The sequence below is a fragment of the Aptenodytes patagonicus genome, chromosome 3 (genome assembly GCF_965638725.1).
Source record: "Aptenodytes patagonicus chromosome 3, bAptPat1.pri.cur, whole genome shotgun sequence".
Lineage (NCBI taxonomy): Eukaryota > Metazoa > Chordata > Aves > Sphenisciformes > Spheniscidae > Aptenodytes > Aptenodytes patagonicus.
In genome coordinates this window covers 130,062,694-130,079,722 of record NC_134951.1, presented here as the reverse complement: position 1 = coordinate 130,079,722, position 17,029 = coordinate 130,062,694, and the positions used below count along the sequence as shown (strand labels likewise).

The following is a 17,029-nucleotide window of genomic DNA, read 5'->3' as shown; positions in this document are numbered from 1 at the left end:
GTGATCTTTTCATTCATTGTTTTCATCCTTTTGGTCAAAATCCGATGTATGTTACACTGTAAATCGAGTTACAATATATACAGTGTATCTGAAGTCAAACACTTACCCCATCTCATATTATAATCAGTGTGACAACTAATCAGATAATGATCTTTTGTCACTCATTACGTATGTAAGAAATAGCACCATTTAAATTAATATACATCCACCAGCATAAAATGAAATGAGAAAACGGAACCTGAAGTTTCAGTAGGCATAGCAATGTATAATAACAAATCAATTTTCATCTAGCATGGACTGTCCATGTTTTCCATGAAGGTGTATTATTACCTCTGAGGGTTTACACCGGCTTTCTTTTCCCAGCATACAAAATATATTTGGCCATTCTTTCTGATCCCTTGCTTATGCCTGGTATTTAATTATACTTAAAAAGTTTGAACTTTACAATGCAAGTTGGTCATAAGTAAAATTCTAGAACTTCATAACTAAATTAAATCATATAAGTGGGAAGAAAAATGGCTATTGACCTCTGCATTCATCATGTGACGATACCAGACTCTGGAAAAGGCTCTCCTATGGAATTCAACTGCTCCGCATTTCATAATCAAAAAGTGCAGAAGTCTGCGGTCACTCGGGTGGTGTCAAGCTGAGTCAAGGAAAAGATCAGGTGTCAGTAATGAATGCTCTAGTTCTGTTACAGAAATAACAGTCTGGACAGCTAAAACAATCTCAATCTGGAAAATAAACATTTCACGCTCCCTGCATTTCTTATAAACCCAAGCAGTCTCCAAAGTATCCTAGCCTGTATTTGCAAACAGCGTGCAATACTTTTTTTTTTCCAATCATAAGCACTTGCTCAGAGCTCTATTCTGTAGACGTGCTGTGTTCAGAAATCCCACAGAAGCCACCAGCGTTGACTTTTTCACCTGACTGCTCTTGGAGTATCTGCATCAGCATGTACATTCATAATGGCAGGACTACATTAATTTCAATAACATGAATACCAAAAAGCACTAAAAGGGAAAACTACATTCTTAATTTGTAGTTCACCCTCAGTAATTCTGGGAAAATGTACTTGAACATTAGTCAAAATTCAGCTGCAATGATACCTAAAGTAGACATCACCTAAGTCATTTATTCCTGAATATGTTCTTTAAACTGAGGCTTTAATAAATGTTTTATATCTCTGTTCTCACAATCTTTTGACAGTATCACCTCTTTCTCCCCCCTCTCCTGCAAATAGGATTATATCAATGGCGCTTTGACTTTTAAAAATGCTAGAAATTCCTTCTCAGCATAGCAGATGGAGTACAGGAAATGCTACATCAGATTAAAAAAAAAATCTGACCTAGGAAAAGATGTGATCAGCTAAGACAACTGCAAAAGCATCCTGGCAAGGCCCTACTTCACAGGGTCAGAGAACTTACCTTTTTCTACAGCACTGAACACACTTCAAGCGCTACTAAACTGTCCAGTCTTTGACAGATTTGAACCACTCTTGAGGTAGAGGTTCTAATGCTCGTTACAAAGAGTGTATCCCTAAGAAAACTTGCATAAATTGCAAGCTCTTCAGAGCAGTAATAATTCACAAGCATTTGGAGAAACACTACTAAGTGACAGGCATTACTAGGAAAAACATTTAACACTAATTTATTTCAGAAAATACCTCTACATTTATATATTTAACTTAAGGGTTATATTTACAGGACGTATTATTCTACATGTTGAAAACTGAACTTGCATACCTATCCCTGTTCCTCATCCACACAATACTTACAATATCTGTAGACTTGTAATTCTTCTCTTTTAAAGAAAGTTCTCTCGTGAATCCTGACTCTGCAGATTTATCCGTATAATAAATATGGCCCAGCAGCTTTTAAAAAGTGCCAAAATGTATTAAAGCTGAAACAAAACAGCAGTAGTTATATCTAGCTTAATTATAGGGATGTCTGTTTATTTGAGAACATGCAGCACAGTGACAACAGTAAATGACATCCAGTATTCTTCCCGTTTATACTGGTTGTGGGCTGAGAGCTAAAGAGAGGCTCTGCCAACATGCACTCAGTGAATCTGCTGGCGTAGGACTGCAGTTGGACGTCTTCCTTCCCCTAAGACTGAACTACCCATCTCTTAATAATCAGCCTAAGCTAAGTTCCCGTACTGGCTCTTACAGTGTAATATGGTCCTCAAATCACACAATTCCCACAGCAATCCAAGCAGCAGGTGGATGCATGTAACTGAAGCCTAAATTTGTTCTAAGTAGACATTTGTTGTGTTTTGGCAGGATTTGTTAGATTATCTTGATACTATGACTTGTGCTATGACTCTAGTGATGCAAGCCTTCTGGCCTGTCGGGAAAAAAACAGAAAGACCAAGGTATCAGTGTATGTCTACACTGTGCAATGCCCTTTGTCCAGCTCTCTCAGAATGATGATCCACTCGGAGCCGTTTCCCTTACCCACGCTGATTCTAAACCCTGTGCAGTATCTCCCTCCAGCACTATACTAAAGGACAGGCACAATGTACTGAAGCTGAGAACAGGACGGAAAGTATATGCACGCCATTACCATACCATACCATTCCAGAGTACAATATGCCAACTTTCTTCTACACTGAGAATACATTTCCGGTTAAACAAAATACAAACATGCACACATGCTCACACAGACATATTAAAAGGGACAAATAACTGATATTTGATGGTAAAATAACTCTCGGCACTGTTTCCGCATGCCTAGTGTTTACTACGGTTCATACAAAGAGCTAGAAGGCTTCTTCGCTTGACTGCTGTAAGAGCTCCCTCTGTCGTTACATAGAAAAACTACCAGAAAAGGTGTTCCATTCTTTATCCTTGCATCTTTTTCACCTTCAAGTGGCGAATTTTCAAACACTCCATCCTGTGAGGTGAGAATTGACACGATTTCCTGAGATAACTTCTCATGCTTATTTTCTGCACAAACAACTGCTATCTTACTCCAGTCTTCCAAAGTACAGACAGTATCATTTAGAATAACCTGTTCCAACGCATCTAAGAAAAAACAACCACGTTTACAGATCCTGCATTTGCCCTAATAAGCTTTGTACTATTCATATTAAGCATATTGCACAAATCATTCACTGTTTTTATAGATGGATTATAAATCCTATGACTGAGTTAAAAAAAAAAAGCAAGCTGATCAAATTAAAGACCCATAAGAAAAACAGTGATTATTTTAATTGAAAAAGCTTAAAGGTCAAAATCCCCGATCGCACTCAAAATCACTTCTGAAAGCCATAAGGGCAATAGAATGCCAGGAGAGTTGCAGGCACTGAAGTTAAGGTCAGTTTATTGGAGCAAGACACAATAAGCACAACAGATACAAATAACCACCCCTAGATGCAGAAAACCTAATTTTCAGAAATATTATCTTTAAATTTAAGCACTTTTCCTGGCTAAGTCCAGGCAGATAAGTATTAGTTTGTCTGCAGAGTAGTTTCAGGACCTGGCACTTGCTTCCCATTTGGTTTGTTGCAGCTGTCTGCCCCTGGCTTGAGTTCATGCTGCCTGAAGAGCTTCTGCCCCTGTGTCTGGCAGCGTAAAAAGTCCCTCTGAAAACTTACAAACCTTACAGCAAAGTAGGACTTTGTTTATTTCTTTGCGTCCTAAGTAGTAAGTGCTGAAGTTGCAGGCTGCCCAAAGGCCAGCCTACAGAGGCTCTGCTAGAAGCAAGCAGAGTGCCTGCAGAGTTATTTCAGTGGCAGAATTGCCCCAAGGGATGCCCTGTGCAACCGCACAGACTGACCCTGCATGCGAGTGTGTCCTGGTTTTGGCAGGGATAGAGTTAATTTCCTTCCTAGTAGCTGGTACAATGATGTGTTTTGGATTTAGGATGAGAACAAAGTTGATAACGCACCGATGTTTTAGTTGTTGCTAGGTAATGCTTACACTAGCCAAAACTTTTTAGTCTTCCATGCTCTACCGACTGAGAAGGCTGGAGGTGCACAAGAAGCTGGGAGGGGCCACAGCCAAACTGGCCAAAGGGACATTCCATACCATGTGCCGTCATGCCCAGTACATAAACTGGGGAAAGCTGGCCGGGGGGGCCGCTGCTCGGGGACTGGCTGGGCATCGGTCAGCAGGTGGTGAGCAATTGTACTGTGCATCACTTGCTTTGTGTATTATTATTATTATCATATTATTATTATTATCATTTTATTTCAATTATTAAACTGTTTTTATCTCAACCCACGAGTTTTTCTCACTTGTGCTCTTCCCATTCTCTCCCCCATCCCACCGGGTGGGGGGGAGTGAGCAAGCGGCTGTGTGGTGCTCAGTTGCCGACTGAGGTTAAACCACGACAGAGTGCAAGCACAACGGCCCCTCAAATCTGACAGAGTGACCCTCATCCCTGTGGGAGCTCTGGAAGATGCGAGAATGCACAGTTCAGCTCACCATGAGGGAAAAGCTTTTATTCAGATGACATTATAAACTAGGAGCACTGAATCCAAAGTAATTTACAGGCTGAAATGGGAGCTGAATTAAAATTTCAAGTGTGAAAGTTTGTTATTAAAATTTTGCTGCGCTTACTTTTCTTGCTCATTTCCTCCAGTAGCTCAAAACCATGCCTTTTGTGATCGGCTGAGACAAAAGACAGGATTGTAGCCCCCATAGATGGAAGCGGGGTTTTCTAATCCACTGTTGACTGAGACAGCAAATTCATGCAGTGCTAGGACAGCTTTCCAACAGAAAGAAGTAATCATCTGAAAAATCAAATACCAAGATTATGACGTATTTGCATACGGTTACCTCTCCCTTTCCTCACCATAAAACCCCACAATGATCTTGACTGATTTCCTTGAACACTGTGGAAAAGCTAGTGGTGACATTGAAATCTAACCTTCTTTTACTTGGATATAAAGAATATTTTTTCCTGTAATTATTTTAGAAATCTCATAGAATGAGAAAATCAACAAACCCTAGAAGAGACGATAACCTGAAAATCCTCCCTTAAAATTACCTGAAATATGGCCAGAAAATAAAATAAGAATGAAAAACTGTAACTTAACTGAGCAACAAAAGTCTAAGCAAGAATACATACAGAAGAAAAAAAATTACACTGCCAGAAGGCAGTTAAGTAGAAAGGAACCTAAGAAAGAACACAGGGCACCCTTCTTTCCTTTCATTTGATTAATGAACTCACGATCCACCAGAGAGGGACAACCTTGGGTTTAGAACTGCAGGCTCTGAGAACCCCCACAGCCTCCTACTGGGGTCCTTGCCAAAACACTGTGGAGATTTTCTAGCAGGTGTACAAAAAGTAATTCCTTACTTCATCAGAGCATGCACGTATTGCTATTATGATAAAATACATAAGGACATTTTAACAGAGCTCTTGACATCTTGGTAAACACAATGACAAAAGTTTGGATATTTGTATTCACTTCAAATGCTTTCTACAAAAATGTGGTCCAAAACCTCACCGTTAAACCTGAGATAGATATATTGTAGAACAATCATGAAAGACAATACAAGAGCCTTATTATTTACCTACAGAGAAACGCTCCAGTTGCTGAATATAATCCATTGCTCCAGAAATTCGTCCCCGTTTACATAGGCACAGAGCAACTTCTTTGTGTGCGCCAGACTGACCATACGCGACCCGGGCCAAAGCCAGGCATTTTGACTCGTTGCTTGGTTCCACTTTCCCGTAGTCATAAATAGTATCTCCTACGTCTCAGAAAAGGTTAACCTGAAGAAGACAAGGTAATAAAACAAACCAGTGTTACTGACACGTTCCGTAACTTTGGAATATATCAAAACAAGCTACAACAAGTGGATTGGGTAGATGGGCATATTTCTGCATATGTAAGTATTAAACTATGCCCCTTTCAGCATTTCTGCCCCTCTTGCAGCCTTAATTCTCTATATTTGAGAAAGTGGCCTCTTCCTTCTTTTCTTTGATCTCCCAGCTGCGGCAGAGAGGGCTCTGACAGCACTGAAAGCAACAGGAAGCGATGAGACATTTCTTTCAGGGACTACCGCAATTCCAGTCCCTGGCAGTTGGGAGGAACAACTGCAGCCTTACAGTGTTCCTGGACGTGGGAGATTCAAGGCTGGTTTCAGGAATAAGGAAATGCTTGTGCTGTTCCCAAGCTACAATGGAGCAGAGCGGCCGTTGCTGTGCATTCCACAGCACAGCCTGTGAAAGCAGGTCTACTCAGTACTGGTGGTATTAGTAATTTTTGTTGTCCGTCTCACAATAAACTCAGAGGAACATGTCAAAACCAGTGAGTTTTAGAAGTCTAGTCAGATTTCCAGGGATTATTAGAAGAACAGAAAACAGCAACACCCTGAGCCATTTAGCTTGCTATCCAACTTCACATTTTCTCCAAAGAAGATTCAAAGGAAGAGTGGAAGAAATTTTCTCATTAACAAAACCAAGCTATTTTGTAGAATGGCTCTCAGAAGTAGCTCAGCTGGCTTTAATGCTTTCCTAAGAAATTCTACCTAAGGACACAGGAATGGGAAGTGGACAAAGTTTTGCCACACTTACAGTGGCACAATAGTGTGGCAATTATTATGTAACATAGTGCAGCAAAACAGCGTGGCAATTACAGGGATTTATACTGCCAAGTGTTACGTAACCTGTCTGCTACACTGGTAGGTGTTGCTACCAGTTTTGCCTACAATCTAAGTGGTTTAGGATTTATTTATTTATAGTATTTGCAAAAACACTGTTTTAAGATCAGTGCAGAACTTTATAGTTTTAGAATAGGAGGTAAAGCTCCTATGTACCTAAATAAACAAGGCATCATTATGTTTCAGTAAGAGTGTTTCTCAACAGGCTTCTCCAGCAAACACTTAAAAGCAATTTGCAGATCCCCGACTACTGTAAACATCTGTAATGCTTGACACTAGAAATTACAGCTGCTTTTCACTCTTCCACTCTAGAGGAACTAAGCTGCTATCTACTAACATTGCATTTAGTAATGTTTTATGATTCCCAAAGTGGTCATAAAGCACGGCTTAAGAAACACTGTTTCAGTGTGATGACGTAACTAGCTAGGTCTTATTACTGTGAGAACAATGATGATTTCAGCATCTCAAAAGAGCAAGCTGTAACAGGTTTTTTGCATTAGTAGGATATGTTATGGGTTAGGACTGAAACAAAGAAGTGGTATTTTGATCCTGACACAAGGTGGTTTAGAATCTCAATTTAAAACTAAAATATGGGCTAGCATTAAAGAATGCTGTTGCTCTTCACAGGAGTCTTTCAGCAGAGAGGTACCCGTTACAATTAATTTAATACCAGACTGTTCCAGTAGGATTTTCACCATTTCAAACAAATCTACACTGGATTAGGAAAACATTTCTGACAGCTTAATGTCTTCTCCAAATCAAAAATGCAGCAACAGACGCATTTCTAGAAATTTAAATATGATTGTATCCTATCCCCAAACATGGAAAAATAGAGGTCAAGTGCAGGTATAGGGTTCACAGTTTACGCACGTTTTTTGCATAATTGTGTTTGAAACTGTGGATTTGGTACTGACAACAAGAATAAAATGAAAGAAATTAATATCCTAGTAAAAACGTTTTTTTAATCCACAGAAGGCTGTGAAAATCTTATATCTGTATTAAGTACAGTGTAAGAGAAAAGAGTCACAAATAAAACTGGAGTCTGCAATGTTGTAAGAAAGGCTGACAGAAACCAAACCGAAATGCATCCTTCAGAAGGAGCTGTTGATATTGCTTGGTTGGTCTACGCTCATATTGAATTTAGGATTTAACAAAAGAATAAAAAAAGACATCCATTAATGTATTTTTCGTTGCATTTTGTTTGAAAGGATTTACTTTGAAGAAAAGGCAAAGCCTCATGACTTGGGAAGTAACGGAGGATGGCATACCCCTCCATGAATCTCAGCGCGGAAGAACCACATACCTTTGCTGTTTAACCCAACGTGTTACTAGATTTAATTGCTTTTCAGACAATGCACATTTGATTGCTTCCAGAGTTATGGCTGAATTTGGAAGGTGTCCAGCTGCAGTACTTGAGTTTAGCAGAGTGTCAAAATACTTCAGCAAAGAGAGATTTCTTCCTTTAAGGCAGCTAACAGCTAAAGGGATGAAAACAAAAGTCACTGGCTGAGCACCCAGAAAAGTACCTTTCACTATTTAAGACTTCTTAAGTTTTAGACTTTGTTTGCTGATACCCACCAAATGCCTCTGACAAAATTCTTACTAAATCTTTCCTGAGGTTGAGCTGTATCAGATGCCTTGTTAATTACTCCAAATGCAGGTTGCTCAAAACTGAAGGCAGGGGGTTCATGACAGTATTCTACCATTGACAGGTAGTGGGTAAATCTCAGGGGGGGTTGTGGGGGTCTTTAAAACATACAGTTTTTCAAGTGAGAATACAGAAAATATAACATCTGCTGCTGAGACTACAAATTTTGTAATTTTGCAATTGAGATCCTGAATACTAGCTTATCACAATTTTTCTCTCAGTTTTTGCCTTTAAAACTTGAACAAAAGCCAATAAAATATGCAGAGGGGAAAAAAAAACAAACGCTGATCTTGTAAAGTTCAGCAATGCCCCTTCCAAAGGAAAGACAAAATACTCCACTGCTTCCGTCTCTGACATCACCAATATCACTGAATTGTGTGTTTCCAAATGCAAACAAAAACATTGAGAGGAAGATGAAATTATAAAGATTATTTTGCATTTATCTGGGATATTTGAAATCATCAATAGCTTTTATATACCTTAGATTTCAGAAACTAATTTTAATGAATCCAACTGGACTATTGCTTTATGACTCAAAAGACTAAGCTTGAGTAATTAAGACATGTAACAGTAAGGACTGGACTTTCAAACTAGTGGGTAGACCTTTGCTCTCGTCTACTGCACATAATTTATCAGTAGAAATAAAACAGTTTCAGCACTACATTAGAAACACCTTTATACTAGACCTTAAGATCACTGCTTAACCCAACACCTCACCAACAGTAAGAAAAGCAGTGGTTGTGAGTTGGCTATCTCCCTTTCTGCCGCTTAGGGCATGTCCTTAACATACAACAAAGGAGAAAAAGAAAAGCCTTACAGCTTTTCTTATTTTCAATTTGGAATATATAAACATATTAAACCCACACAAACAATTCTCGTTTGATAAATCCCAAATTCCTAAGCACCGAAATGACTAGCCTGACATCAACTAAAATCCTGTAAGAATGGACCCAATTATCAAGTTCTTACATTTAAGATACTTCAGAGCTTTTTCATTACAGAGAATTCCCCTAGGAGAGTTTACTGCATAAGCTGCTGCGGCACCATACTGATCTCTTGAAAGTAATTCACTGAAACTAGGAAAGAGCAAGGAAAAAAAAATACAGAACATATGTTATGCAAACACTAGATAAATACACATATACATACATAAAATGGTTGGCTGATGGTATAGCAGTCTAGTCAAGAAGCCCAAACACTAAGAATACACGGCTTTAAAATATACATATTTAAACCTAGTATATCTTCATCACACCATTTTCCAGTATGAAGCAGCAATTTTGTTTCCACACAGCCAGTTACATCTCTTCTGCCTCACTACCTAGTACTTCTGACAGTGTCCATAATGAAAACTTTGAGAAACCTTATCAGTAAGTTGCCCCCAGTTATCTGTGGGCAACTGGAAAGAGAAATGAAGTGTACTTTAATATATGGCTTGTAAAAGGTTGTGATTTGGGAAGGACTAATCTAATTAATCAATGGCCAGAAACAGGAGAGAGTTATTTCTGTGTAACAGTTACACAGCAGGCTATATGAGGTCAGCTGATGAATTAATTCCTATTTTTAATACCAAGGGATTATATTAGCAATGAGATCCAGGCACCTAGAGGTAGACAGCTGCATTACTGGGATTTTCAAAAGCATCTAATGTCCAATTTCCTCCAGGCATCTGGACACTTGTGAAAAAAACTCAAGTTGTACATTTTCATCTGTATGCACAAAGTTATATTTAAGACAAGCTTGTCAGTTTTCACAACACACGGAAGAGCTGGTCTTTTCAATTTCAGTCCCTTTAGAAAAAGGGCCAGAGAAGAATCTCTGAAACGGATAAACAATTGACTTAATGTGCACGGCTGCCACGTCAGCACTTTTTACAAACACCAAAAGGGTCACAAAAAGAATGTGTCCTGGAAGGACTGCATGCAGTATGATGTATTAACTATGATATTGCAAAGTGCTAATGCAGAGCACAATAACCATATTCTTTTTACCTTTCAAAATATTCCAGTGAATCTTCAGCCATTTTACTAGGTACATCAAGAGCTGAAATAAAAAACACGGCAGCGTAGGATAACCACATTACTATCTCAACAAGCAAATCAGAGTTAAAAGTGTTAAAGCATTTAAAAAATAAAAAAACAACAAACAACAAAACAAACACCATTAACTTTATCAACTGATACATTTATATGAAAATATATTTTTTTTAAACTGAGAATATTTTCTTTTTCCTTTTTTTTTTTTATAGAACTGAAACAATCTCCTTAAGCAGATGATTGTTTAGGAAACACCTTTTACAGCATCAGTTAAAGACAGTTTTCCCGGCAGTGCCCTCAAAAGTTACCAGACAGGAATAAAAAATACCATCTTAAAGACCAAACTCTTAGTCTGCTATTGCTGATTGTCTAGTCTCATACTCTCACTCTCGATTGTTCTGACATTTCACTTTTAATGATTTCACCTCTTTCATCTTTTTTATTTTTCATGATCTGACAGAGGAGGATCTTGCAGGGTGACAATCTTGTCCGATTTTGCCCAGGCAGAAATAGTATTTGCAACTAACAAAATTTTAGCATATCTGTGAATAGTTAGAGGGAAAGACGTATGTGATCAGCACAGTTACCCAAATCAAGAAATCTTCATCATAGTATCAACAGTATGTATGTTAATACGGAACCTCAATCCATAAGACAAAAAAGAAAGTCTTTGTGACATAAGGAACACATCTAAATTAAAAATATTTACAGATACGGACTTGAGCCTGAGCTTCAGCTTTTCTCTCTTTGCTTCAGCAGTATCTTGTAAGGCCAGTAAGTGCAGGAGTTCTTATTCTAACATAGTCTTTTTCTGCCGAGGGACATACTTTTTTCCCCCCTTTCTTTTTTCAATTCCAGCACCCGTCTGTCTAACTGAGCAAGATGTTTAAAAAGAGAATCCAAGCTGAGTGATTCTTCTACACTCAGGCCTGTGGGAGAAGAAAATGCCTTTCATGAGCTCCCAGCCGCGGGCAGTAAAGCCGGCTGGTCACGGTAATGCAGGCTGCACCTCCCGTCACGGGCAGCTTCCCACAACAGCAAAGACCTTCTGAATACATTATTCTTCAAGTCTACACCTCCCTATTTCTACTGTGTCACCGCTGTTCTGCATTCCAGCACACAGATCTGCATTTTGCTGATACATTGCACTATTCTGGGTGGCTTAATTTTGGTTTTTTGTTTGGTTTGGTTTTGTTTTTATATAATTATTTTTAAAAAATATTTAATCTAGAAGAAACTGTCAAACCAGCAGAATATTGGATTTACCTGGGATGGGCTTAAGAGGATGTGCTGTTTTCCCTGAGGTGCCAAAGGTTTCTGAGGGTACCTTTCTTACATCATAAATTTCCAATATTATGTTTTTAATTTTTGCAGAATTCTTCTGAATAGCTTTTATTCTGGAGGGAAAAACAAACAAACAAACAAAAAAGTAAAACAGGAGCTGTTACCTTGTCCTTTTTATGTGCCAGGTTGCAAGGGTATCAGTACCAAAACTTGTTGACCTAGGCTTGCTGTCATGCTGTTCTGCAGTTGTCAGTAAAGCCTGCCCCCCCCAGTTTGCCGTATAATTCCACTTCAGACTGCATATGGCAAGATAACTGGCTCTCCTACTACATACGTGCAGCTACATAACAATCCTTCCTCAATATAAGACAGTAAATGAGAAAAAGTGAGCAATTCACTCACTTTTCCGTATTTCTCAACCTCAGACAGTGCATTTTAGCAATACAATAGCCTCACTTTGAGGCCATCCTATTTTTCCAGGTGGAGAAAATCTGTGTGTGTTTAACTTCCAAGCCTGATCCTCCAGTTTTTCTGCAAGCAAAGCCTTTGCTGATTACACCCCAAGTTTGACTGCACAAGAGTCAGCACCAGGATGTGAAGAGCAGAAATCTACCACCACATTGGCAAGGTTTTACACAATCACTGGCAGCTTCCATATCAAAATAAAACAAGAATTGAAACATTTAAAAAATATAAATGAGAGAACCAGCTACAACTAAACTATTCATGTCCTAATTAAAACAACATATTTTGCTCTAAACATTATTAGAGAGAACTTACTTCTCTTCAAGCTCCATTGCTCTTTTCCTATACTATAACAGAGCTGTGGACTCAGATTCCAAGGCTTTTAATCTACCATGAAGAAAAAATGCATTCCTTTGGCCATTCTTGATTCTGGCAATAAACGCCTCGTATTCCTGTTTGATCAAAGTCAGGATATTCTTGTATGCAGTAACGTCCTCTATTATCTGTGAATGCATTTTTGGACGCGATATTTATATGGAGAGAATGAACAGAAAAACAACTTTCTGGAACTTTCTAATAAGCATGAGAGGTTTAAAATAAAATGAATAGACAAAATAATATTCCTTAGAGCAAGGTCCATAGCGCTGGCTCTAATATAATAAAAAACAGCCCCAAAAGCAAGTAACGTTCAAGATGATGAAAATACAGAAAAACTTTACATTGTGAAAGACAGCCTCTAAACTTACCTCAGATTCGATAATCACAAATGTTATTAAAAACTAAGGCAATCAGCACTTATTTGGACAGCTGCAGCAACCATTTCCATGTGATAAAAGGTATTTTCTCTAGATGGGCACTAAATGTCCTTAGCACTTACAGGTGTGGAAAACCAAAGGAGCATGGGCTGTGCGGTTTAATGTCTTAAAATAGCAGTCCAACTCAAGATTTAAAAGCAGACCCAGCAACCCTTATTCCTATCCATCTTGAAAACTAAGAATCTATTTATTCTTGGCATCTCCCATCTCAGTCAGTGTCCAAAAAAGGCAGACACAATCAGGCAGGCAGGAGTCCTTCAGGAACTTCAGCAATAACCTTTCAGCCAAACTGAAGAGCCGTTAACGCTCATACAGGGCCTATGGGGTATATGTCATGGGTCTTTTTAGTTATGTAGATTTTCTCCTGTTTTAGGACAGCTTTATAATGCTTTATCGTTTCAAAACTGCCATAAATCTAAGAAAAGTGGTTACGAAGCATGAACCCTACTATAACTTCTGGTAGTATGAATTCATCATAGCGGCTTCTATTCCACTGCAGTGTGTACAGGGGCATAAAAACCAGCTGAAAATATACCAATCCTTGATTTCTGTAACTACAGCAACAGGTCATAATTGGTCTGCTTATACCCTTTTTCCCCAGAAGGCAAAGAAGTGGCAAACCACTTTTTACTTATTATTGTTCATTGCTCGTTACCTGAAAAATATTTGTTGCCTTATCAAACGCATTACTGTATGTAACGTAACACTCCTCAGCACAACCCACTTTCTGTCAATGTATGTGTTCGTACACTCTCCAGAAATCTCCTGTCCTTCTCAAAAAGGGCTGGAGGGAAAACGATGTTTCTCAGCTCCCATGCAATGGTTTGGCGTAGCAACCTAACACAAAGTCTAAACCTCTTTCCTCCTTTGTTCAACAACTGCCTCAGATCAAAACCTAGGAGTTGAAATTGTTAAAATAGCATCAGCTGATACTTGTGTATTCAAGCAAGTCTTCATTCTGCTTTAACCCTTCCCCTATTCAATTCATAAGCATAAAAACACCTAACAAGTAATTTCCAAATTAACGTCACCCTCAGTGCTCCTCTATTCCTAACTTACCTATGGCTTTTCTAATTCTAAAAATGTTTGCCCTACACACCCAGATAAATTTGGCGTTGATCGTGGGGAATCTGCAGGTGGCAAGGCGGCTGCGGGATGTTTTTAAACTGCCTCCACAGGGCTAGACCGAGGCGAGGACACCGATTTCTGGGATTTCACGCCGCAGCGGAGACCTGAGAGGACACGGCTACCGGAAAAACCCCCAACCCCAAAAACAACGGCCCCCGCCACAGGCAGCTACGGCGCGCAGGACCTGCCCGGGCCACCCCACCCTGGCAGCGTCCGCGCACACGCCCTCGGCCCTGAGGCGGCTGCGGAACCCTCTCCCTCACGGCCGCGCCGCCTCTCCCCTCACGGCCGCCGGCGACCGTTGGTGGCGGCAGCTGCGCGAGGCGAGCCGCGCTGCACTGTGGGGGCTGCAGTCCCCCCTCCCCGGCGCGCCCGCTTCCGACTACGGCTCCCATGGCGCCCCTCGGGCGGGACTACAGCTCCCAGCAGGCCCCAGCGCGGCCGGCGGCGGCGGGGCGCGCCGGGAGCCGTAGTCCGGCGGCGCCGCCCGCCCCTCCTCCGGCGCGTGTGGAAACCCCGTGCAGGCCGGCGCGGCGCTCTTTTGGGGAGCCGCCATTCCGCGAGCAGGTCGCGGGTGAGTCCTCGCTCGGCGGCCGCACGCGTGGCCGCGTCCCCCTCCCCGGCTCGCCACCCCTCACCGCCTCTCCCCCGCAGGTGCCGGCCTCGCCATGCAGATCTTCGTGAAGACCCTCACGGGGAAGACCATCACCCTCGAGGTGAGTCGCCGCGGCCCCCTCATCGCGCCGCCCCGGCGGGCGAGGGGAGACGGGAGCGGTGCCCGGGGAGGGTTTGCCCTGCGGGGAGGCGCGACCCCCGGCCCGGGACGGCGCATCCCGGCAAGGCCTCGCCGCATCCCGGCAAGGCCTCGCCGCATCCCGGCCCCGTGCGGCGGCAGGGCCGCGCCCGCCTTCCTCGGGCTTTCCGTGCTGCAGCGCGGCAGCCGCCGGGCCGGCCGAAGGGGAGCCGCGGGCCGGCCGGTGCCTTCTGGTGCACCGAAATGTCAGGATGCGCGGAGAAACGCGGGCCCTGCCGCTGCCCGGCGCCTTTGCGCCCGGGCCTGCCCGGAGCTGTCTGCCCCGGGGGAGGCCGAAATGGCCGTGACAGCATAGGTGGTGTGCCTGAAGCTCCTCATGGTTCTTCTGCTTTTCTGGGCAAATTAAAAGGCAAAATGCGTTTTGACTCCGTTGTTTTGTTTCATAACAGGTTGAGCCTTCTGATACCATAGAAAATGTAAAAGCTAAAATCCAGGATAAGGAAGGTAAGTTCAAGATGCAGTTAGTATGCTCTTCTCTGTTGGATTGATGCATATCTTATGCAGATGTGATTGTCTGCAGCGATGTATTATTTTATTATAGAATGTCATAGTTCACATTCCTCGTTTAATCTCGATTTATGTCACCATTAGGCATTCCTCCTGATCAGCAGCGACTGATTTTTGCTGGTAAACAGCTAGAAGATGGGCGCACGCTGTCTGACTACAATATTCAAAAAGTGAGTAGGAAAGGCCGAACAGAGTGTTGTAGTACCAACTAGCTGGCACTATTGGAGCAGACTGACCTTTGCTGTTGAGCCTAAGAAACGCTTCACATAGATTCAACCAAACCAATTGATTGAGGATTGGGTAGTACTGATGCTAGGAGTAGACCTGACAGTTGCTGCAGCCCAGTCTGTAGTTTCAGGTCAGAAGAAAACATTTCCAACAGCTTCCAATTCCAGTGCTTCCTTTCTGTCAGCCCTGGCACTTGGCATTCTGTGGTGAGCTGCTTTAGGGGGCTAACGTGGAAAATCCTGCTCAATTCTGCCAGGTTAACCTGACAGCGAGGCCAGTGAGTGCCACTAGAGAGGAGGAGCAACAAATAGCTGTCGGGTCAACTTAGTTACATCATGAAACTATTCTGCAGTTGCAGTTAGAACTGAGGAATATAGTCACAACAGATTTTACAGTAATTGAACCTTCCAGGGTTTGGGATGCAGCAGCCCACTGTTCTCTGGAGCCTGTTCATTTGCAGACTTAATAGTGAATAATCCTTTCAGAGCTTTCCTAATTGCCTGGTGCTTGAGATCTACTTTCTGTAGATAAAAGAAAAGCCTGCTTAAATGCTATTCTTGTCTTGAGAAAGCCTTTTGAGTCTATTTCACATGCTTTACAAACAGGAATCAACTCTTCACCTTGTGCTGAGGCTTCGTGGTGGTGCCAAGAAAAGAAAGAAGAAGTCTTACACTACTCCCAAGAAGAACAAGCATAAGAGAAAGAAGGTTAAGCTTGCAGTGCTGAAGTACTACAAGGTATGTAGAACTAACTCTAGGAGAAACTTGATGAAAATTTAGCTCTCACCAGGAAGGACGTAAAGCCTGTAACTAGTCTGCACGTAGCCTGGTGTATTTAAAGTCCTTCTATTTACAAATATCCCACCTGTTAAATAGAAGAGAAACTGACTGTTGCAATTGGGTACTTCTGAACTTTGCTTTAGGAAGTTTGATGTAGTCACTATCACGAAAACTACTTTGCCAAAATTGTCATTGGTGCCAAAAGGTGCCGAGTATATATGAGATGTTGCTTCTTTGCCCTTCCCAGGTGGATGAGAACGGCAAGATCAGTCGTCTGCGCCGGGAGTGCCCCTCTGAGGAGTGTGGAGCTGGAGTCTTCATGGCTAGTCACTTCGACAGACACTATTGTGGCAAGTGCTGTCTGACATACTGCTTCAATAAACCAGAAGACAAGTAAATGTACTAGACAATAAAAATCTGAAGTTCTGTACGGTTTAAGGATTTATTTCTGCTTCCTGTCGCACTGTATTTCCTGTCTGCGGATAAGTGAGAAAAATCTGTGAAACTCTGGATGCTGACTGCCAACTAAGATGAAATACTTTGACTCTGGAACTGAAGCAGCAATTTCTTTTAAAGAGTGGCTTTGGTTAGTTAAGCCTCCTTCAAAGGAGATAATGGGTAGCAATGGCAGGAAAAAAAAAACAACACTAGCTAACCTTAGAAATGGTCTCTTTAAACATGAGAGGAGTAGACACTACAGTAGTTC

The 17,029-nt window shown here is 41.5% G+C and overlaps 2 protein-coding genes across 2 annotated transcripts; one reads left to right on the top strand and one right to left on the bottom strand.

The window, feature by feature from the left end:
• Positions 1 to 2,744: 2,744 nt before the first annotated feature.
• Positions 2,745 to 14,390, bottom strand: CLHC1 (clathrin heavy chain linker domain containing 1). Its single transcript, XM_076335352.1, is given in 14 exon segments — positions 2,745 to 3,031; positions 4,565 to 4,640; positions 4,642 to 4,740; positions 5,532 to 5,713; positions 5,716 to 5,729; positions 7,923 to 8,097; positions 9,237 to 9,343; positions 10,259 to 10,353; positions 11,019 to 11,138; positions 11,141 to 11,232; positions 11,570 to 11,700; positions 12,368 to 12,555; positions 13,541 to 13,594; positions 14,217 to 14,390. Coding segments are annotated over 14 exon segments (1,794 nt in total).
• Positions 14,391 to 14,478: 88 nt separating this feature from the next.
• Positions 14,479 to 16,768, top strand: RPS27A (ribosomal protein S27a). Its single transcript, XM_076335197.1, has 6 exons — positions 14,479 to 14,569; positions 14,650 to 14,711; positions 15,199 to 15,253; positions 15,401 to 15,486; positions 16,150 to 16,281; positions 16,571 to 16,768. The coding sequence occupies exons 2-6, from the start codon at positions 14,664 to 14,666 to the stop codon at positions 16,718 to 16,720; spliced, it is 471 nt and encodes a 156-aa protein (XP_076191312.1). The 5' UTR covers positions 14,479 to 14,569; positions 14,650 to 14,663; the 3' UTR covers positions 16,721 to 16,768.
• The last annotated feature ends 261 nt before the right edge of the window (positions 16,769 to 17,029 follow it).